This window comes from Siniperca chuatsi, linkage group LG6 (assembly GCF_020085105.1).
Source record: "Siniperca chuatsi isolate FFG_IHB_CAS linkage group LG6, ASM2008510v1, whole genome shotgun sequence".
Taxonomy (NCBI): Eukaryota; Metazoa; Chordata; class Actinopteri; order Centrarchiformes; family Sinipercidae; genus Siniperca; species Siniperca chuatsi.
The window spans coordinates 30,133,459-30,157,183 of NC_058047.1; the positions used below are offsets into that span (position 1 = coordinate 30,133,459).

Genomic DNA, 23,725 nt, shown 5'->3' on the forward strand with positions numbered 1-23,725 from the left:
GCCTGATTAAAATCTATATTCTTAATTCAATTTGTGATCAGATCATAAATAACAAATCCAAAGGATATTTAGCATGGAAGTTAATTCTAACCTTAAGAACAACATATATAACATAAATAATCTCCACTTACTATCTTTTTCTGAGCTCTCAGCCAGATCGCTATCTGTGTGGATGGATGTAAAAACAAGTGATCAACTTTAATCATGGCATTACAATAACACAATTGCAACAGGGTAGATTCCCAGGGCAAGGTGGTGGTAGTCCCAAATGGACTCAAGAAGTCCACATTCCCCTCTGAGTTTATTTAGATGAGTGAGACATCAGAGCGAGCAATGCTTTAATAAACTTTTTTCCAAGGGAAAGAGAACAGCAGTAAAGGGCCTAAATATTTGGCAGGCAGTGAATTTTCGAACTCTGGGTCAGAGTTGAACCCAGCGGGACACTGCAGCACATTCTCACACCTTAAATCAAGGCCCATGTTCAGCATACTGTAGTTGAATTGATGGGGATGGGTTCTGTAACTTTATTAGCCCATAATAAAGAAAAGACCGCAAAATAGAAAGTTATTGTAAAGAAGAGGGAATTAAATTAATAAAAGAGTGAGGAATGAGTGGAGAGACAGTGATGAGGAAAAAGTGACTGGAATAGAAGGATGCAGAGAGAAAATAGAATAGGCGTGTGAAACAGTGTGAAAGGAGGACAGGAACAGTGAAAGATAGAGCCAAAGCTGAAAAGAAGAGAGGCAGAAGGTGAACGTAGCACTATTCTATTCTGCCGCAGCCTCCCGGGCGGGGGAGGGGGTTTACTGCCGTGGAGCCCGAAGCTTGACGCGGGACGTTTCTGGTCTCGAGCACCGCGGATTTACTCCACCTGGCACGCGCACGATGATGGAAATGAATATGGAATGATACCGACCGACAGTGCAAGATGGGCAGGCGTTCAGATCAGTTTTAACTTCCTCCAGTGGCGGCTCAGCTTCGAAATGGTAGGACAAAACCTGTTCCGGTACAATACTGTAGTAAAGTGTCCCTTCCTTTTGTTGTGCTGTTCCGTGTTTTCCAAAAAAGACGCAATGCGAGGAGTTGAACGAGTAACATTAGCAAGTGGAGCAGAAAGCGGCGTAGTTGCATCCATTTCTCAAAATGTCAGCAAGCCTCTTTTCTCTATTTCTCTCCATCTTTTAGTTTGTAGCAGCGTCCGAACATTATACTGTAGTACGAAACGTGACGTTTGCCTATGGAGAGAATCTGTTGCTAAATTGGATTCAAAATTCTGGCAAATAAAATATATCTTGCACGCCAGCAAATATACACACCTGGCACAACACAACTTGAAAACAATGTTGAATTGTCAGGATCCACCCTTAAATTCGGCACACACTCGACACGCAAAACACCACATACTTTAATAAAATTTGAACTTTCAGAATCGGTTCGCTCGTTCTTCCAATTGGCATCTTGCGTCAAACATACTGTGCAGGGCGGAAGCTAGAATCGTGAAACGATGCTAAAACTTGATATTTTGTGGACAAACAGCTCTTTTTGGGTATTATATATGCGCCGAATTTGCCAAAAGACCATCAAACAGGTGAGTATTTTATGTTTCCCACGACACAAGAAGTATGTCTGACATTTAACAAGTCAACTTTAAACTCCTACAGTTTTGAATTAAGTTTGGAGTAACGTCGTCTCTGTGCCGGAGAGCGGGACGTATTGCCGTTACGCAGGCTTTATACCACCCGCAAATGTTGTTTCCGACCCCTGGCGGCGCATGAGTAAGAGGACAACATGCAGTGGTAGGTTATGTGTGTAGCCTATCAGCGCGTGCAATCCCGATTGAAAGTTGTTGAGTTTGGGGCTTTTGAAGAAGAACGTGCAACGGCAGGCCCGTCTGCCCCCGTTCCGTTCGTCACACGGGACAGCGGAAGGCCGAGTCGAAGTTCAGCTCAAGCCTCCTTCTCTCGGTTTGTGTGTGTGTGTGTGTGTGCGTGTGCGTGTGTGTGTTAGTCAGCAGAAAATGGCCGCAGTTGGAGCCAGCGGGCACAGTTAGTATGACAGGCAGACAGAGGGCCTCCTGTCCCGGCATACAACTGGGGCAGAGAGCCGCTAGGATAAATAGAGCTGCAGCTAGGGGAGGCAGTCCTCCAATACCCGCATTCCCGTTGGAAACACTCACTGGGAGATTCGAGTTCTAGTTGGAAAGTTAGCCACTTGACAACAGCTCAGATGCAACTGTATTGAAGAAAGAACTCAAATATTGCCCCTCCATCGCCATCATCTCCATACCTGACATAGATTCAATTTGAGAATAGACTGTATTTAATTGATTGATGTGGCTAAATCCTGCTAAACACACCTTGCAATGCCCACAAAAGCTGAAATATAATGAGACTGCTCTTGATGTCTTGATGTAAGTGTTTGTTTGTTTGCTTAGGCTATTTATTATTTATTTATGCTACTCCAGTTGAAGGATCATACAATACTAATTTTCAAGCAATAAACAAAGCCTTAAATAAAGACAGTATGAGAAATTAGTTAAAATATTGATCATAATGACACAAATACACTTAAAGTATAGTTAGTGATAATAGTTTATAAGCATAGGCTACATGTATTGCCAAAACTTGTTTTTTCCCCCCACTTTTAAAGTTGAAATATTTTCTATCTGATCTTATTGTAAAACTGTATAGGCCTATAGTAATATTTGAAAAAATACATATATTTATCGACCATGTAATCTCTATTTATTGTCTCTGTCCATACATTGTTACATTAGTGATGTATCAGCTGCATTCCCTCCTACTGTACATTTTTACATATATTTGTTCATTGATTGTTTTGTACATGCCACAGTCACATCCCCTTTTCATATATTACCCCAGTGGATTTTATTGTTCATGCTATAGGTTCATTCATCTATATCGAAGCCTATGCACTTTGCTACTGTTTGCATTATTAGATACAAAACTTTTTATTGTAATTGTGGAAATGGTAATGGTTGAATCAGATCTAATGTTTAAACAAAATATCAGTTTTGGCAGTGGTAAAGGAAGCATCCAGATCTTTTACCTAGTAAAAGTCGTGTATTTAAAAGTACATAAGTAGGTCGCACACCAACATATTATTTCTAGTTTTGGTCTAATTTGATGTAGGCCCTAAAGTAGCCCATCAATAGTAAAAGTATTCAGAGCACTCTATGTGTGTTACGCAGTTCTATTAGGCTATTAAAAAAATGGTATTGGTATTATCAATGCATTGATGTAGGCCTATAAATAGCATTTTAGTGTTTAAGTTGGTCGTGGTGGAGCTAATTTTAAATGTTTTACATACTGTTGAGTAGTTTAGTCTATAACAGTGCATCATATTTTATAAGATGATCAAATATTTTATATGTAAAATCTTAATTTGTTAAGTATCCTAACTAGTAACTATTACTATCAAAAAAATGTTGTGGAGTGAAAAGCACAATATTTCCCTCTAAATTGCAGTGAAGTGCAAGTATAGAATAGCATAAAATGAAAATACTCAAGTAAAGTACAAGTAGGCCTACCTCAAATTTGTTTTTAAGTAGCCTACAATAGACCTAGGCTACTTGATTTCATTCCACCTCTGGTTTTTAGAAGCACATCGTAACCCTCCACTATATGAATAACACTGTGGGAATAACAGCCAAACTATGTCTTACAGTGGAAATGATGTGCTGTTTTGTTTTTGGGATGTAATCACAAACTGAAGATGGATCTTCATCGTCTTCAAAAACACATCATGCTCTGTGAAGACTTTCTGTGTTTACCGATATTATGTTTGGAGTCATTGTCAATGACAGTCAAGAGAACGGAGCAGATCAGGACTGTGAACACCTAGTTTGCGTTGCTACATTGTGTATTAAGTGCCCTCTGTATGTGCACAGTTCGAATCCAAGATGTTTTTCAAGACTGTATTTAGGCCACAGTTGGCGATAGTAACCTACCTATAGTCCTACTGTAAAGCTGTTCCTGAGATGATTCAGATGAACTGTAGAGTGTGTTATAAGGTTTGAGGAGGCAGAGTAGCTACAGCAGCTGCTGTGGCTTTAAGCCCGTCGTTTGGGATGGGCTGAGTTCATAACGTCATTTCAGTTCTCTTTCTTTTACTCTTCGCCCCCTCATCTCCTAAATGGCACAGTCCCCTGTGCTCCACTACACCTCCGGCCATATTATCTTAAGAATGATTATTCCGAACTTTCTCTGTGTTTTTCTCCCTGCGGGGCATTTTTCCGGGGACTCAACTTTTCTGGCATGTCATCATTTCTGGAGTTAACGCGGCAGAGTCATCTGAGGCGACCAAACCTCTCTCTTAAATAATAGTTAAACAGCCCAGGAAATGCAGCATTTTCTCTAACCCGGAGGTACAGCTGCTTAACTAAATCAGTGGGGAAGAGCTTGTAGAAATCTGCAAAAACAAATGACGACGTTATGGAAATTAAAAATGTCAGCCTAGGGATGTTTATGTTAACGCAAAGCCTGGTCTGATTCAGCTCCTTCTCATCAAAATTATGTTTTCTCCTCTCTCTCTGTCTCAGGTAAAACTGCACTGTGCTTCTCTGTGCCTCCCAATCACCGTTGTTACACTCACACTGCTAGAGGAGAGCCTAACCTACATGGAAATTAAGCTATCATGTAGTTAACTAATTATCCACGACAATGTTGATTTGATAATGCAGAGTGTCTATGAAAAAAAACAATTTAATGACAAATGTCTTCATTTATACAATTTCAACAATTCCTAGCAACAGTTGCTGTCACTGTTCAGAATAGGGGAGGCAGTGATATGAATCATAGATTCATATCAGGAGCAGGTACACAGAGTAAAGGAGTGGAGAGCTGTATCACACCGACTGCACCAGGCCTGTTGAACAGGCACTTGAATTAACGTGGTAATTGGCTTGAACATACTGAAAGGAGTGTTTGAAAGACTGCAATAGATTTATCTTCTCTACAGTATGTTACTCAGCTTGTCTGTTTATAGTATGCTTTGTGTGTGCATGTGTATGCATATATCTGTGCTTTATTTTCTATCTGAGGGACTTGACAGAAAACCTCTGATAGCTGCAGAGTTTTTCCACTGTGCAAGTTCCCTGCCTTATTCCTCTCTGTCGGTATGCTATATAATGCTGATTAACCCACGTAGGCATGGAGAGAACATGCAAACTCCACACAGAAATGCCCCAGCCGGCCGGTAGGTTCAAACCCTCTTGCTGTGAGGCGACAGTACTAACCACTGCACCACCGTGCCGGCTTGAGACCCACCCAAGTGGACATAATAGGAAGTAGGCAATGGGGTACACGTTGCGCAGGCGATTTTCGTGTATCTGTGTATATCAAGTCTTAGAACAACTGTAATAAAATGGCTTAGTAAAAGTGGGCGAATGGGGTTGCGCTATAGTATCAAAATCTATGTAGATCTCCCAGTAATGCGCATATGCTGGGATGCTGTCAGTGACGCAGGAAGGTTGGAAGAGATAACATCAGTATGAGTGAGTAACGTCAGACATTTATTTATCTTCTCAAATGTGATAAATATGGTGTTTGTGTAGCTGTGCATAGTGTACATGAGTGTAGCATAACAGCATTTTCCCCAGATATTTGGCTTGCATTAATTAGTGTACAGCAACCAATCGCAATGAAATTAATCATGCACAAAACGTGAAGGGAAACACACCGACTTATATCTGCTGCAGTACAGACTGTTAGTTAATGTTATTTTACTGATAGCATTCACTGTTGAAGTTCATCAGAAAACCTTTCATTGATTTCCATGGCAACCAGCACGCCAGAGTCCGCTTACTGAACCTCCTATGAATACCACAGTTTGAGGCTATTTTGCAAAGCTCAGACTGTGTTTGTTTGTTATATTGGTTGGTTTTGTTTGTTGGATTTTTCAAGACTAAACATGGCGAGTACTATGCAGCCTTTTCTCCTGTTGTTTTACAATTTTAGTCATAGTCCGCCTGTTCAGTCAGTTAGTCAGTCAACTGGAATTTTAGCATTTAGTAACTAACTGCTTGTTAGTTATTTAAATAATAATATTAACTATTAACTATTAACTAATTAACTATTTAAAATCAGTAGTTATCAAAACTAATCTGAGTCTTAAGCATTGCAGTGATCATCCCAAGCCCTGTATTTGGCTTTATTACATGTTTTATTGAATCAGCTGAGGGAGTACAACCAAAGAAAAATCCCCTTCTCTGTCCAAAGAACTTTGTTGTCAGAGGGTCACCTTGTAAGAGATGGGAGAGCAGATGTAGAGAAAGAAGATGATGATACAGAAAGCAGAGACCCTGCCTTTGGCCCAAAAAGCGTTTTTTCCATAGACCACCATTATAAAAGAAACATCTTTAAAACTGTTAACATGACACCTTGAACTGCAAACTTTTTGTAATATGAATTTTAAATCCATCCATTAAATCCAGGTTTTATATTTGTAAAACTTACCCAGTGCCTAGAAAAGCTATTTTTAAAGTGTGTGTTGTCATCCCAATGTAAGGTCTCTGGGCCTAACGTGAATATGTGGGCCAGCGGGAGAAACACTAATGCGCATGTGCAGTGGGCCGCACAATGTGGAAGCAAACCTGGAAGCTAGCTAGAAAACCTTTTTTGCTTATTTGCTCTGCAAGCAATTTTCATTCAAGTGAGTGGGCACCATCTTTGAGTCCGGTATCCAGTTCTTATAATACATCCATGTTTGAACTGTGTTGCTGCCAGGAGCTAATGCGGCAAAGTCTGGTTTGATAGCCTTTCAAGTGAGTTGAACTTTTTGTGTTTGCTGTGTACACTGTTGAAGATATAAATTATGTACTTGTTACAGACACTCCAGGTTCCCCTGTCAGCCAGTCTCAGCGCACTCCCTCACCAGAATACTAATCACACACACCTGCTCCCCATCAGCACCTAATCACAACCAGGATAAAAGCACACCACTCACCTCAGTCAGTTGTCCAGTCTCATTAGTACCAAGAAGCACTCTTCTCTATGTCAGCATGTTTCGACTCCAGCGTGTTTCTACTTCAGCCTGTTTCCACTCCAGCGTTTGTTCCACTCCATTCTACTCCAGCATGTCCCTACTCCAACGTGTGTTCCACTCCACTCTCTCCGCACATTCATCGCCTGTGTGGGATTCGCCAGCCTTCCTCGTGTGTTCTCCTGGTTCCCTATCATCTATCCATCCACTATCAACAAAGCAGTAAGACAAAGGACAGTATCTGTGGACATTCTGCCTCCTATTGATAACCCATAACCTTACCTTGTACATATGTACTGTGTGGCCTGTGCTGTGATCCTAATAAACCAACATGTGTTTCCATATCGGTGTCTCCTGCCTCTCTGTCCGTAACAGAAGACTGGAACCACCTCAAATAGGACTACAGCATGAGCTCCACGGACCCCTTTCAGGAACTGGTTGACAGTGACCAGCAAGCACTTCCGTCACTTCCGCAGTCACTGCTTCACCACTGGTGTATGCCAGTCCCATGGCCAAACCGGCGCCCTTCTCTGGCTCGGCAGAGGACTGCAACGATTTCCTTTTGCAGTGTTCACTGGACCTGGAGATGCAGCCGCACCTGTACCCCGACGATCGATCCAAGGTGGCCTTCATCATCTCACAACTACATGCCGCTCCAATGCGGAGAATCACTGTGGTCACAAAACGGACCAGTTACCCAATCCCTCAATAACTTCATAACCCACTTTAAGGAGGTGCTCGGTATCCCAGCAGGTGATTCGTCGGCTGGTGAGCAATTATACCATTTAAAACAAGGTTCCAAATCCATAAACGACTATGCACTTAGGTTCCGGACTCTCGCAGCTGCCAGTGGATGGAATGAACAATCCCTCATCATCACTTATCACCAGGGGTTGGATCCTAGGGTGCGGTTGCATCTCGCTGCATCCAGCTCTCCATCCGAGTTGCTACTCGTATGCAGTCGTGTCTAAAGGAACACCAGGGCCAGTCACTAGTCTCACCATCCTTCTGCCAGCCAGAGTCCATCAGCCCTCTGATTGACACTAGCTGAGCGGCAGAGGCGGCTCTCCGGGGGTTTATGCTTGTATCTTGGGGCCACGGGGCATGTTATCACGACATGCCCCATTTGTCCTCCTCGTCCCACGGTGAGTACCATCGTCTCCTCCATGAATAAAATTAAACCACTTTCCACCATAAGAAACTTACTGCGTCCAATATCTCCATTCCAGCCCATGCTCTCCTCGACTCTGGGTCATCCGGCAACTTCATCTCGAGTGCCCTCTGCCACCAGCTCAAGCTCCAGACCACAACCACACCGTCCATCTACCAAATACATTCCGTGAAAGGTCAACCACTCAGCCGGAAACATGTCCAGTTAAGTGCTAGTCCAGTCACACTCCAGGTCGGACTATTACATGAGGAACAGCAACATCTTCTGGTTCTGGAGGATTCCACCACTGATGTGATCCTAAGGGGCTCATGGTTGGAACAGCTCAATCCCATCATTTCTTGGACCACCGGCAAAATCCTGAAGTGGGGCGACACCTGTTTCCCAGACTGTTTCCCTTACATGCCTCAACCTCCCGCTCCTCGCTCCGAGACGTTCCCTTTGTACTCCACCTCAATCAAGAACCCAGTGGAGAAACAGTCTGTGGACATCTCACCGTGTTACGCCCCCTTCAGTGATGTTTTCTGCCCAAAGAAAGCCTCTAAGCTGCCTCCACACCGGCCATGGGACTGTGCTATTGATCTACTTCTGGGTGAGCCAGTGCCCCGCGGGAAGATATATCCCTTATCCATCCCGGAACAGAAGGCCATAGAGGAGTACATCAATGAGGGATTACAGCAAGGCTACTGGAATAGCCTGCAATCCTGGAATACGGATTCCCCTCCGTATTCCAGGATTTCATCCAAGAGGTGCTCCGGGAGTTCCTCCACAAGTTTGTCCTGGTCTACATTGATGACATCCTGATCTACTCCCGGAGCATGGCCGAACATCGCCACCACGTTGCGGAGGTCCTGAAACGCCTGAGGGAGTTCCAGCTCTTCCTCAAAACTGAGAAGAGTTCCTTCCATCAACCCTCAGTGCAGTTTCTTGGCTACAACATCAGCAGCAGTGGCATCCAGATGGACGAGGGGAAGGTAGAAGCCATAAGGACCTGGCCCACTCCATCCACCATCAAAGAGCTCCAAAGATTTCTCGGATTCGCCAATTTCTACAGACGATTCATCCAAAGTTACAGCTCCATTGTATATCCGCTCACCAATCTTCTCCGTAATAAGCCCAAGTCTCTGTCCTGGTCATCAGCTGCCAACGAGGCCTTCAACACCCTGAAGGAGGCATTCACCAGCGCACTGCCCTGACCCTGAGAAACCCTTCGTCGTGGAGGTAGACGCCTCTACCACAGGGATAGGAGCGGTGCTCTCTCAGCAGCAGGGGAATCCAGCCAGACTCCATCCATGTGCTTTCTTCTCCCGCAAAACTAAGCCTGGCAGAGAGGAACTACGACATCGGCAACAGGGAACTTCTAACCGTTAAACTAGCCCTTGAGGAGTGGAGGCATTGGCTAAAGGGTGCTCAGCAGCCATTCATGGTGCTCACTGACCATAAGAATCTGGGGTACCTAAGAGACTACATCCACGCCAAGCCCGCTGGACCCTGACGGTTCAACTTCAACATTTCCTATCGTCCCGGTCCCAAGAATGTAAAAACAGATGCCTTATCCCGCCTATACACCTCAGAGGAGACCAATGAAGAACCGGAGCCCATCATCCCTAGGAACGTAATCGTCAGTCCCATCCAATGGGCAGAACACTCGTTGCCCTCCTCCAATGCCTCTGCCAACGCTCCGCCGGGCTGTCCCCTGGGCTTGCAATACGTCCACAGAACTCAGCGCAATCCACTCATCCACTCATCACACACATGTCTGGGCGCTGGCCACCCAGGGGCCAATAAAACCTTCGCTGCTAAGGGAGCGCTTCTGGTGGTCAAACATGGCTAGGGATGTGAGAATGTACGTATAGGGATGTCAGGAATGCGGCATCTTTAAGAGCCCTCGCCACCTTCCATCCGGCAAGCTACTTCCTCTGCCCGTTCCCAACAGACCGTGGTCACACCTAGGGGTGGATTTCATAACCGACTTGCCTGCCTCTGATGACAGTACCTGCATCCTGGTGGTGGTTGACGGATTCTCCAAATCATGCAGACTGTTACTCCTCAAGGGGCTACCCACAGCAATGGAAACAGCAGAACTCCTGTTCAACCACGTGTTCCGCTATTATGGGATACCAAAGGACATAGTGTCTGACCGTGGTCCCTAGTTTATTTCACAAGTTTGGAGAGCCTTCTTCTCCCTCCTAGGTGTGACAGTAAGCCTCTCATCTGGGTACCATCCACAGTCGAACGGGCAGACAGAGAGGAAGATCCAAGAGATTGGTCGGTTCCTAAGTACCTTCTGCCATGGCCACCAGAACTCTTGGAACCAGTTCCTGGGTTGGGCCGAGTACTCCCTCTGCCAACCGCTGGACTCATTCCTTTCCAGTGCGTACTCGGCTACCAACCCCCTCTATTCCCTTGGTCAGGAGAACCAACAAAGATTCCATCGGTAGACTACTGGTTCCGAGAGAGCGAGAGGGTCTGGGACGCAGCTCACCATCAGCTGCAAAGAGCTCTTCGCAGACGCAGAAGGACGGCCGACCTATGATGTTCTACTGCCCCAGTTTATCAACCTGGTCAGAAGGTCTGGCTGTCTACCCAGGACATCAGGATGCATCTGCCCTGGAGGAAGCTCAGTCCCAGATTCATTGGTCCCTTCACCATCACCAAACAGATCAACCTGGTCACTTACCAACTCCAATTACCACCTCAGTATAGAATTCACCCTACTTTCCATGTGTCACTCCTCAAACCTCACCACCCTTCTGTTTCTCTTCCCACAGAACCTGGCGCAGCAGCTGAAACCCCCCTTCCTCTCATCCTGGAGGATGGAGCAGCATACCAGGTAAACGAGATCTTGGACTCCCAGGCGCCATGGTGGTCTACTAGAATACCTGGTGGACTGGGAGGGCTACGGTCCCGAGGAGCGCTCATGGGTACATAGGCACAACATCCTTGACCCCTCTCTGCTCAACGCCTTCCACGCCACTCACCCGAATCGACCTGCTCCCCGTGGAATAGGAAGACCGCCATGGCGTCGGGGTCCTCGGCCCTCGAGAGCTGGCCATGGAGGGGGGGGGTACTGTTACAGACACGCCAGGTTCCCCCATCAGCCAGCGTCAGTGTACTCCCTCACCAGAATACTAATCACACACACCTGCTCCCCATCAGTACCTAATCACAACCCGGATAAAAGCACACCACCCACCTCAGTCAGTATTCCGGTCTCGTTAGTACCAAGAAGGACTCTTCTCTACGCCAGCATGTTTCAACTCCAGTGTGTTTCTACTTCAGCGTGTTTCCACTACATTCTGCTCCAGCGTGTCCCTACTCCAGCGTGTGTTCCACTCCACTCTTCTCCAGTGTGTTTTCCCCGTCTCCGCACATTCATCGCCTGTGTGGGATTCGCCAGCCTTCCTCGTGTGTTCTCCCGGTTCCCTATCATCTATCCATCCACTATCAACAAAGCAGTAAGACAAAGGACAGTATCTGTGGACATTCTGCCTCCTATTGATAACCCATAACCTTATCTTGTACATACGTACTGTGTTGCCTGTTCTGTGATCCTAATAAACCAACATGTGTTTCCATATTGGTGTCTCCTGCCTCTCTGTCCGTAACAGTACTGTTGATTCCATATATTTTTCTAGTGTTCTTGTCCAACCCAACAGAGTAGCTAGTTAACCATTGTAGAAAAGGCTTCAGTCGTAGTCATCTGGACACTGTATTCAGAATCAAGACATTTGGCTCCCATCCGGAACTCATTCTCAATTCAATTCCCAATTGAAAACAGTGTCCAGATGACTACGACTGAAACCTTTTCTACGATAGAACACTCCTGGACGAATGAGGGACTACACCGTCTTAGTTAACCGTTGTAACTAGCAGTTAGCTACAGTGGTGTGAAAAAGTGTTTGCCCCCTTCCTTATCTCTGTTTTTTTGCATGTTTATCACACTTAAATGTTTCAGATCATCAAACAAATTTAAATATTACTCAAAGATAACACAAGTAAACACAAAATGCAGTTTTTAAATGAAGGTCGTCATTATTAAGGGAAAACAAAATCCAAACCTACATGGCCCTGTATGAAATAGTGATTGCCCCCTAAACCTAATAACTGGTTGGGCCACCCTTAGCAGCAACAACTGCAATCAAGCAGCAACAGTAACAAAAGACAGTGCCAGCAATAGGTTAAATTAAAATATGCTGCTATAACAATGGCTAAATTAAGAGCTAGTCAACGGAATCCAATATTGTTTATTTATAAAATGCTACTGTTGTTGTTAAGTTGGGCTTGCAATTTATTATGACAGTTTCTGTGAGCTCAAACTGAGCTTTGAATCAATATTTTTTTTGGACATAATGGGTCCATAACAGGAGGTAAGATGCTATTCCACAAATATCCAAGTATTAAGCTAATGTATAGCAATGTATGACTTTTTTATTATTAGTTAAGCTAGCTAGTCCCAAAAATTGCAGTTACTGCTTAGTCTGCATACTACAGTTTGGACTAAAAAGTCAGTCTTTTCAGTCCAAATGTAAGGATTAGGGGTGTTTTGACATGCATTTCTGATGTATTGTTGTCTATCTGATCAAAAATGTATATATCACCAGTACTGTAGGTGTAGATGTAGACTACAACCTAAAGAGATGTTCCAAAAAATCGAATAAATGTCCTGTGCCTGTTTGTCAAGTGAGGTCCTCCATGGGCAGACTAATGTATAAACACACCCTACCTGGACTGTACCTTTATAACTTGGAAATAGCCAGGGTGAAACTGCTAAGTAAGTCCATGTGCAGTACATAATTATTTGTTTAGGGAGACATTTTGGCTGTTTTGGGTCTGTGGACTTGAAATAGGCTAATTATTGAAATTTAAGTGCTGACTTTCATCTTAAAAGATGTTTTTAAGGCCATATTATGACGAGCAGCTCTTTTTTTTTTAAACGGGTAGCATGATACAGCAGAGTCACTCACCTGACCTCAGTCCAGCTGAGCAGGTGTTTCGCTTAAAACCAGACTGAAGCCAAAAGTTCCAGAGATGGCTGCAGTTCAGACCTGGCAGAGCATCACCAGGGAATATGGAGGGTAAATGGTAAATGGCTACATTTATATAGTGCTTTTCCAAAGCACTTTACAAGGTTTTTGCCACTCATTCACCCAATCACACACTGATGGCAGCAAGCTACCACGCAGGCTGCTGGAGCAACTTGTCTTGCCCAAGGACATTTCGACATGTGGACAGGAGGAGGTGGAGATCAAACCACCAACCCTGTGATCCCTGTGACTCTGTGAAATACCCACTCTACCTCCTGAGCCACAGCCGCCTCAAGTGTCTCTTGACGGATGTCAATGGACCTTAGACCTACAGTACACCATATTAAAGTTTATCTTAATGTGTCAAATTACATTTCATCACCTAAAATTGGAGTTTATAAAAAGGCTACAATTCCTACACTATTTAACCTTTAAATCAAATAAAGGATGCTTTTGCATTGACGTGAATCATGTGTGTTTATTAAATGTAATACATTTATAGTGATTACACGCAGTATCTCCAAATTGTTTAGTGTTTTTTGTAACTTTGACAAGTTAAACACGATTAATTAAAACATTAACATGAAAACCCGGTTTATAATTTAAGATACAGCATTTTAACTGGCTTTTGAAGGAAGAGTAAGTTATTCATTCACTAACATCCTAATGTTTCAGTTAGAGGTGAGTCTTCTGAACACAGCACATTCTGATCAATTAGATCACTCACAGCTCAGTGCACCTCCAGGACACATGGCTACCTTAACATGCATGTGAAAAAAGTAGGAGACTTTGTTTAGTTACTGACTTCCACATTTTCATAATTGTGACATGGTTTAAATGGTATTAAACATGTTTTTATATCAATACAAGTAAATGGAAATTAACCAAGATTTATAACATTGTAAATGTATTACACTGAGCATTGAGGTGCTCAGAAATTTAAAATAGAACTCTAAGTTAGTTATGGGGCTTTGACCATAAACTATAGCCTGATCAGTGTGCCATGGAGAGTGTGACAGGTTGGAGTGGAAGAGAAAAGAGTCTGGCAGTTACTCTTATTCCAGTTCAGTGCAGATATGCAACCAGATGTGGGTCTCAGTGCAGACCAGTGAAGTTTGGACTGACAGGGACATTTAACTGTTAAAGTTGTTCAAATATTAGAAAAGTCATTCCGCATTATATGACTGAATCTTAGCTGACCAAAAATGCACAAACAAATGTTACAGCAAATAAATAGAAACGCCACTCCAAAATAAAAAAATACAGGTGTTTTTAAAACTTCTAAAAATGTTGGAGTGCAGGTGGATTGAAATCCAATACCAATATGATAGCTGATTCACTCACTCCTCATGTCTACTGAATGCCACCCCATCACGCTTCTGTCGCTGTTCAAATGTCCACTGAAAATGTTTCAGAAGCAGTGTCAAGAAGTCTGTTCTTCAGCAGAGACATTACTAATATTGTTGACAGGTTTACTGCTCATTTATGATTGCTGTGGTAACAGATACTTTGTGGCTGCACTTGACATGTATTTATTAACATACACACCATTCAACGTTTGAAACAGAGATTCAACATATAGAAAATATATGCAAATGGATGAATAAGGGTGTATCGACATCCATTTATAACTAACTGGGGGAGTGGAAATGGGGCTCCTGTACATGTGCCCAGTTCCACAGTGATCAAGATTTATAACACAGAACCAGGCGTATGTGCAGCTTTATAAATCTGACAAAAAAATTTCAAATTATATTGTTGAGTGATGAGTTGTTACTGTGTCTTGGCTTGTGTTATAGTTTTGTGGTGTGCTCCTGTAAAGTGCACTTTATACGCATGTTTTAAATTGCTGCAGTATTCTATCACTGTCACTGAAATGGTTTTTGTTGTCATAGTACTACAACTATTACTGACATGTTGAGGATACAAAGGGCCGAAGTCTCTCTCTCTGTCTCTCTCTTTGTGTTTCTGTCTGTCTCTGCGGCAGTTTGTCTCTCTTTGGCATTCTTTCTAGCTTGATCACTCACCCTGACAGGCTCAGTCACTCTTTATGGTGGTTGAATAGTATACATTGTTGTATTGCTGCTTGTTTTAGTTTGTGCTTTACCTGGGACTCCATCTAATGCTCTTTGTGGTGGTGTTTGCACTTTGTGGTTGTTTTTCAAATCACACACACAGTGGCTGTTTCTATGTTGTTGATAAGATGGTCAAAGTTTTGTTTTTGTGTTTGTCTCTTGACTTGGTATGCTGACTATAAGTCAACACAGTGCAGTTATCATTTACTCTGCTGATTTCAACCTCTATTCTGTCATTTCCCAATCTTCTTGATCACTTAAATTTTGTTTCGATTTAGCCACACACAATGTAGTTGTTCTCACTGAAAGTTTTCTGTTTCTGTTATCAGACAACTAACCAGGAATGTAATAGTGATTTGATCACAGCTCAAGAATGCTACCTGTTAACCCAGAGGCAAACTAATTTCTGCACTGTTGTGCTGAGACTGTAGAAAATTACTTTTACACTTGCAAAGTAATTTGTCAACATAGACATTGGCTTCTTAAGGGATATAGCTCATGTTGTTCTATATTTTTCTTATTGTCAACAAATCCTATGAAAAGACCAAAATGTGTTAGTCCGTGTCTCTTCTGACTTCCCTATCCTGTCTGTGGATCTCAGCCCCAAACCCACTGGTTCCTACTGAAAATTTAAATCTTTAAAAACGGAGTCACTCATACAGGAGGAAATGGTGCATTTGGGGACTATTTTCAGTGGTGGATTAATCCACATTTGTGCTCTAGTGAGTATTTCCGGCAGCAGGATGCCGTATGTGGCATGGAGTTAATATAAACTACAGTGTGCGTGTTCATGGTAATGAAGGAACATGTCACCCAGTGTAACACTGTGGCTCATTGATGTGACAACAATGGAGCTCTATGGCAGGAATAAGATATATCAGGCACACACAATACTTAGGATATAGATAGGTGATATAGGTGATATAGAATATCGCCATTAACATTATTGCCAAACAGCACTCATGTTACTGCACATGCACTCATTATTTTGGAAATAGTTTTCCTTGTCCACACTAAATTGCTTCACTAGACAAAAGGCTACAGCTTAAGTTAATTCTAATAACCATGTAATATTTCTACAGACTTAAGAGTTATAATTAATTATTATAATTATAATTGTTTCAACCCCCCCCTGCTCCCATTTAGATTTTTGGTCATTCTCCTTTTGGTGTTTTCCATTGATCTATTTCTGCTTGGTTAGGAACCTGCAGTTGTGTCTTAGAGTTGTTTTTAGTACACAATTATTTGAAAACTGGATGTGTTGCTAACAAATAGCAAATCAGAAGTTGTCCACAGTTGGTGGGTGCTGTGATTATTGGGGTCAGGGGGAGTAATCTAATCATTCTTGGTGAACAGTAAATAACATGGGTTACTATACCTGAAATACAGTCTAAGTATAGTCCATTACTATCATAACTCCAATTGAGTTATTGGGTTCTCTATTGAATGCAAAGATCATTATGCAACTCAATGGCATAAAGTTCTTTCTCTTTAAGAAACATCTGGCAATGTATGCTGCCTGCCTATTGGCTAGCTTTACTACTGTAGCCACACCTTGCTGAGGGATCAGACATTATCTTCTTTATCAAATAATTAGGCCTGCTGTTTTAGGCTACAATAAAGTCCAAAATGGAGGCAGATGACTGCTAGCTACATTAGCAGTTTTGACTCATGGCAGTCATGGTTCAAAACTTAAAGGAATAGTTCAACATTTTATGAAATACATAAGTTTTTTTCTCTCTTTCTGAGAGTGAGATGAGAAGATGCATATGCTAACGTGGCTGTTCCTTCGGGCGGCAGCGAAGGGAAGCAGCAGTTGACTTTTAGTGGGGAGAGAGCGGGGCTCAGCAGTTATCCTTCTCTCCGTGAAGAAAAATGGTAAATACGTATCTTCCTTCTGTAGGCAAAGATTGTCATGTGGAGTATAACAGCTGGGATCCAAAAAGTCTTTCAGCAAACACAAAACAGTCTGTTGCTCATCCAGCGAGTTATGATCTTCCTAGGGGAAATTAAAGTTCAACATTGAGCGCCTCCTGCACTAACCAGAGTTACAATGGAAAGACGGGGTTTGACCGGTGCGCTGTGAGTTTATAGGATGACATCTGGGCTTCCTGCACTCCGGTGACGGCTCGTCCAGTAGGAATCCAGGGTTTGGATTCAAGCTTAACTCTTGCACACAGGTTTGACTTAACGGCCCTGAGGGTGTTTGTCGCTATTTCTACTAGTTCAGGCTTTTTGTTTCACATGCAGGCCTCTGTTCTTTGTTCTCCACATGTGGTGAGGCCCAACACTTCAAATCACTTGTTTTGTCTGACCAACAGTCCAAAACCCAAAGATAGAAAACCCAAAGAGGGACTGATAATACTCATTCAGACTGCTTGTGATTTAGACCAGTTGCTTAGTAACGGCAGAATCAGAAGTTGTCCACAGTTGGACAACCTTGACAACCTTGTATAAGGATGAAAGCGGCGCGGTCGGCGTTTTCCACACAATTTTAGACGTGACATCTGAACGGCCCCTAAAGTGTCAGTTAGCTCAGATATCTGTTATGTTTTTCTTTCCCACTACTGTGCAAAAGTCACAAACAGCTGAAACCTTTAATTTAAGCTATAACACTGTATTTTGTGTAATATTAAATTGATCATTTGTTTTATTGATTGCTGTCGTGATGTAAAGAGAATTTCAACAAATATAACAAAAAATGCCTCTGAAATACATTACATACCCTAGCTTTAAGGGTTATTTGATGATGATTGAAAACAATTAATTTTATTTCTTAAATGACACACCGACAGACAGCAAATACAGGAATTTAAAAGTCACCCTCTCAAACAAAGGACATGGAACCTCCACAAAAACAATAATATAAAAAAACTTCTTTTTTTTTAACAAATGAACCAAGAGGAGTAAACAAGTTATACAGACTGACAGGCAACTCATTGATTGGACAGTTTTGTCGTGGAAATCAAATTCCGGTGACTGACAGCAGGTCATGCAGCACATTAATGCTTCTAATGTGTATATTTATGTTCTCTGGTGTCACAAGGAGATCAAGCTCAAGACGAAATAGCTGATTATAAGCATTATTAGTATTAGGCTGCAAATCGATTGCATGTGATGACAAACAGGTAGATACAGGATGAAAAAGAGGCGTCTTGTACAGCAGTATTCCGGGATGTGGGTTTACTGTGGGATTATGTCACACATTTTTTAATGGACTTAATAAACTGCCAAAGTACACGAGTAGAGTACAAGCACAACAGACCGCAGTTTTAACTGCTTTTGACTGTCTAATTGATCAGGGAAAATCCCTGCACTCACATGCTGACGTGCATACGTGTTTCCACAGTAACCAAATAATTTACAATAAATACATACATCGCATTTTGCAGGTCCATTATAAGACCGCTTCCTGAACAGTTCATGTTTAGCATGGATTTATTAATAGTTTAGCTTTTGAAATCAAGCTAAAATCAAACATCTACTATCAAGAAATACTATGTATGGCAGGTCTGTTTGCTTTCACACTACAAATGACCTAACACGGCAGCGGCGGATGGCCGCCCACCATTGAGTCTGGTTCTGTCCAAGGTTTCTGCCTCTTAAAGGAAGTTTTTTCTTGCCACTGTCGCCAAATGCTTGCTCATGGTGGGATTTGTTGGGTCTCTGTAAATAATATTATAAAGAGTACGGTCTAGAACTGCTCTATAGGAAAAGTGCATTGAGATAACTTCTGTTATGAATTGGCGCTATATAAATAAAATTGAATTGAATTGAATCGAAATGAAACATACCACTTGGAAGCAGACCGAGACCCTTCTTTTTAAGCGTCCTTGGTCGGCTTGTTTGGTCCGCACCAGGGTTCGATTGACAGCGAACTGTAGTAACCAGGCAAACGCACCAGGGTTTGTTTTAACTGATCCAAACAGGTTAGGTGTAAAAACACTGTAGAGATAATTTCACACCTGAGCGGTGCTAATTGCTATTAGTTGGCAAGGGGATAACTTCATTTGCATTTCAGTTGTCACTAAAACTGGACACTGATAGGCAGGTATATTTAAGTTAGTTAAGTTTTATTTATTCAGGAAATCTCATTGAGATCAAGATCTCTTTTGCAACACAGACCTGAGAACAAATGACATACACAAGAGATCACAACAAGACAGTTCATTGACACAAAACAATCATCACACACACAGCCACACTAATTACAAGCATCACAAATATTATTTAAAATATAAGTTAATAAAACTTAAAAGTCCCTCAGAGGAATCAGTATCTCTAACTCCTGGGCTGCAGTCATCTTCAGTGCCCGAGCTGCAGCCAGCTCCTGTTCCTCCTGTGCTGCAGCCATCTTCAGTGCCCGAGCTGCAGCCAACTCCTGTTCTTTCTGTGCTGCAGCCATCTTCAGTGCCCTAGCTGCTCCAGAGGGGTTCCGTCTTTGCTGCCAGCCTCCTGTCTGACCTCTAGAGGGATTCCACCTTCGCCAACGACCTCCAGAAAGATTATGCCCCCGACCTCCAGAGGGGTTCCGCATTCACCGCTGACCCCTAGAGGAGAGTTCCGCTTTCGTCGCCAGCCTCGAGAGGGATTCTGCCACCTACATTGCTGGTCTCCAGGTCATCCTTTGGAGTTGTTCCGCATGTCTGGTCGCGCTCCAGACCTGCTCAGTCCTTCAGCCCTAGCTCCTGGCCGTCCTCCGGACCTGCTCTGCCCTTCTGCCCCGCACCTGTACAGCCTTCAGGCCTTCCGCCTGAGGTCTTCTGCCCCGCAGCTGTCCAGCCCTTGGGCCGTCCACCTGAGGTCTTCTTCTTAGCCTCTGTCTAGGCTTCCAGACGAACTGGAAACCCTGCCTCCGGGCCGCCCGCCTGAGGTCTTCTGCTCCTGTTCTGCCCCCGTCCAGACCTCCGTTCTTCAGCCATCTGGCTACTTGCCCCTGAATCCCACGACTTGAACCTTTTTTTTAAACCTTTTTTTTGGGGGGGGGGTCATACTGTCATGGTTAGTCATTTCCTGTCCCTGCCTTTGTTTGCTTTTCCCTCCAGTTTTGATTGTCTGCCCTGTCCTGATTAGTTTCACCTGTGTCAAAGTGTATTTAGTCTATGTGTCTTCCCTCTGCCACTTGTCTGGTCGTGTGTGTCTGTTCTCTATTCCTGCGTTTTTTTCTAATGTCTCTGTGTTTCTCCCCATGTTCCTGCGTTACCCTGTTGTTCTTGGATTATTTGTGGAAATATTCATTGTTGGACTTCTCAGTCGCCCTTTGTTGTGTTATCTTCTGCTTAAGTAAATAAAGTCATGTTTATTTTATCAGTCCGAGTGTGTCTTGTCTGCTCTTGGGTCCACCTCCTGAACTAAACCGTAACACATGCTACATGTCCAAACTTAGGAAGTTGTGGTTAAAGTTGGTTTGGTTACTGATAATTGTGTGTCCTGTATGTGTGTGTATTTACGTTTATCTGTCTGTCTGTCATGTAGGATGAGTTCCATCCTTTCATTGAGGCTCTGCTGCCTCAGGTCCGTGCCTTCGCCTACACATGGTTCAACCTCCAGGCCAGGAAAAGGAAGTACTTCAAAAAACATGAGAAAAGGATGACTAAAGAAGAAGAGAGAGCTGTCAAAGACGAACTGCTCGGGGAGAAGGCAGAGGTGGGATGGATAAGTTGAGTGGTGGATAGTAGAAATAAACATTTTCAACTAGCTAAAATTAACTTATGATAATTAAACAAACTGAAGACATTTTATTTGTAGTCAAACCAGAGTTTTACAACACATTTCCAAATTATACTTACTGGTCTTAAAGCTATTATAATATGCTAGTACAATACATTAATCTATATATTAATAGACATAACTTCCTTTACAATATCATTCTGTTCCTAGGTGAAACAGAAGTGGGCCAGCCGTCTTTTGGCCAAGCTAAGAAAGGACATTAGACCTGAATGCAGAGAAGACTTTGTCTTGTCAATCACCGGGAAGAAAGCTGCATGCTGTGTCCTGTCAAACCCTGACCAGAAAGGCAAAATGAGACGCATAGACTGTCTCCGACAAGCTGACAAGGTAAACTAAATTCTGCCTAATATAGTACATGTTAATTTCCAGTAGTTCTGTTCCACAGTTAGGTTTGCATCAGCAAGCCAGGATAATAAGTAAATGTTGATGATTTCAGAGCTTCTAACCAAAAATTGTATGAAAGAGCAGATGATCTACAGGCGAAAATGTAAATGAAACGGTTGTTTTTTTTTCAGAGACGGTAGGGCAATTATTTCTCACCCCAGATTAAAATTTTATGTCTGCATTCTCTTGTGAGAGTGAGAGTAAAAATCAAATAGTTACATCCTAATTGTTTTATCAACAAGATGCTTTTGTATCATGGGTTACAAAAGGTGCACTTTGCCATGTGCAGAGGACAACAGTCATGTCTCTGTATCATGGCTTTATTTTTCAATATTTCACATCAAACAAGTAGCTAATAGGAGCAATATGTCTCTAGAAACACAATACACGTGGATCTTATTGATTAGTGATTGAGTATTATCTCTCCAAAGATCATTAATTTCTCAAATACCTACAGCAGCTTCTACCTATGCATTATTCTGCATCCTAAAGGAAAGCAGAGCTACAGTTTAGTAAAATGTGTCATATAAAGTTAGTTTACAGTATAATGTAATTCAAGTTCAGCATCACACGTTACAGTTATGATGGTACGTGAAAAAATCAGTTGTGCACATAACCATCCTGGTATGGAGAGCTGTGAACCATTTATTGCTGGTGATTAACATGTGTTTTGATATTTAACTGTGCCACATTTTTTACTTTTTATTGCAAGACAAAAGACAGAACATAGACAGGACAATACTAGGAAAACAAAACAATAAATACAGGACGATTAACAAAAGTCAAGCCAGAGAACAAGAGAACAAGCTGATGTTCGTTGTCTGGTGTTGGGTTGTGTTGATTTGAGCTGTTAGGGTGCCCCAAATCCACACACCTCAGCCGCCAGGGACAAGACAGGAGGAGTTGTGGCGGGTTAACTACATATAATAAAGTAAGATACCGAAATGGAAGAACGTATAATATTCATGATGAATAAATATATTGGCAGAGCTGAAGTTAGAGTGGAAGTTGTGGATGTATGTGTTTACAAGTTTTATAATACTGTATGTTTATCAATTTTATAACAATAGTAAAAATTACAACAATAATAATAATACTAATATCAGAAATAACAGTAATAATACTACTTATAATAAAACATACATACATACATACATACATACATACATACATATGTACACATAGGTGCCTGGTCATGTTTTAAAATGGGGGAACAAACTTGGAAAGATACATAATTGGCGGTAGGTCTGGGGGTCCTCCCCCAGAAAGAAAATGAATTTAGTAATTTTAGTAATTTAAAACAAATGTCTACACCACTTAACCTGATTTATGGTAACGATAGGATAATTTCCAAAACATAAAATAATCTTAATTTTACATAGGCCCTACTTAATCTTACAGTTAGATGAATAATAATGACACATTAAGAGATTGTGTGTTCCTCACTTGAATGTAACTGCATGGCTCATAAAATCCCATTTGAGCCAGTTGTGGTTGAAGCAGGGTTGGATGGAAAACATGCTGGACAGGGGCTGCGTGTTCTAATAGAGGTTTTGGAAACACTAGCTAAACTGTCCAATGTTAGGTAGGCCGAATGGTAAACTCATAAAAAGGTGAGTAAACCCTATGTTGCATTTGAAAAAGGTGGGTAAACTGTTTGTGTGTTTACCCTCCACTACATCCCAAACAATAAAATCAACAGGGCTAATGCAACATATTAATAGCCACGTTACACTTAAAAGAGCTGGCTCCTTCGCGAACGTCCCATCTCCACCATGGATGTATCTCCACAGCCGAATCCTATCTGCTCGCAAATCGGTTCTGCATTTCTGTGACATTTCAATCCTACTTTTACTTTCTAATTTAAAGTTTGTCTGGAGTCAGTGGGCCATTTTCAGTCCATCGCAGTTAGGCTAAATTGTATGTTTCTCACCTTTGTGAACAGTCAGACTCCAGTATGATTGACAGCCAAAGCATGCTGTGGCAAATGATCAGCGATCCAAAATCTATGGAAGATTTTGGACCAACGTGTAAGACAATGTGCTCTCCACCACCATTTCCATAAGACCAAATGACAAAAACTTTGATCTTCAAATCTATTTAGTGATGTCTGTGGCTGTCTCTGATGCTATATGTCATTTTGTTATGTCTGGCTATGTTTTTTTTTTTTTCTATATCTGCTGTACCCTGGTCTCTCTTGCAAAAGATAATTAATTAGATAGGTAGTGTTTGCCTGGATTTTCATCATGTAAACAGTTGGCATGAAAAATTGACATTTGCAGATAAGAAAAAATCTATTACAGACATATCTTTATGAACATGTTCAATATATAAAAACA

At 42.3% G+C, this 23,725-nt stretch overlaps 2 protein-coding genes across 8 annotated transcripts in view; both read left to right on the forward strand.

Annotated features, from left to right (window-relative positions):
• The first annotated feature begins 695 nt into the window (after positions 1 to 695).
• The window catches only part of nfic (nuclear factor I/C), an 80,523-nt gene continuing 57,493 nt past the window's right edge, over positions 696 to 23,725 (forward strand). The window contains exons 1-4 of one of the 7 annotated variants that reach the window (XM_044199025.1): positions 1,757 to 1,796; positions 10,942 to 11,003; positions 20,748 to 20,918; positions 21,153 to 21,329. In XM_044199025.1, the coding sequence (XP_044054960.1) occupies positions 1,772 to 1,796; positions 10,942 to 11,003; positions 20,748 to 20,918; positions 21,153 to 21,329 (435 nt within the window). In that variant the 5' untranslated portion in view covers positions 1,757 to 1,771. Of the gene's footprint in view, positions 987 to 1,036; positions 1,589 to 1,756; positions 1,797 to 9,035; positions 10,842 to 10,941; positions 11,004 to 20,747; positions 20,919 to 21,152; positions 21,330 to 23,725 lie in introns of those variants that run through there. The other 6 variants (XM_044199030.1, XM_044199023.1, XM_044199024.1 and 3 more) reach the window with 6 other exon arrangements.
• Positions 8,989 to 9,366, forward strand: LOC122877456 (uncharacterized mitochondrial protein AtMg00860-like). The gene has a single exon (XM_044199031.1). The coding sequence runs from the start codon at positions 8,989 to 8,991 to the stop codon at positions 9,364 to 9,366; it is 378 nt and encodes a 125-aa protein (XP_044054966.1).

What these genes read in the sequence shown, in the direction of transcription:
- LOC122877456 (XM_044199031.1), top strand. Translation starts at nt 8,989, where the DNA reads ATGGCCGAACATCGCCACCACGTTGCGGAGGTCCTGAAACGCCTGAGG.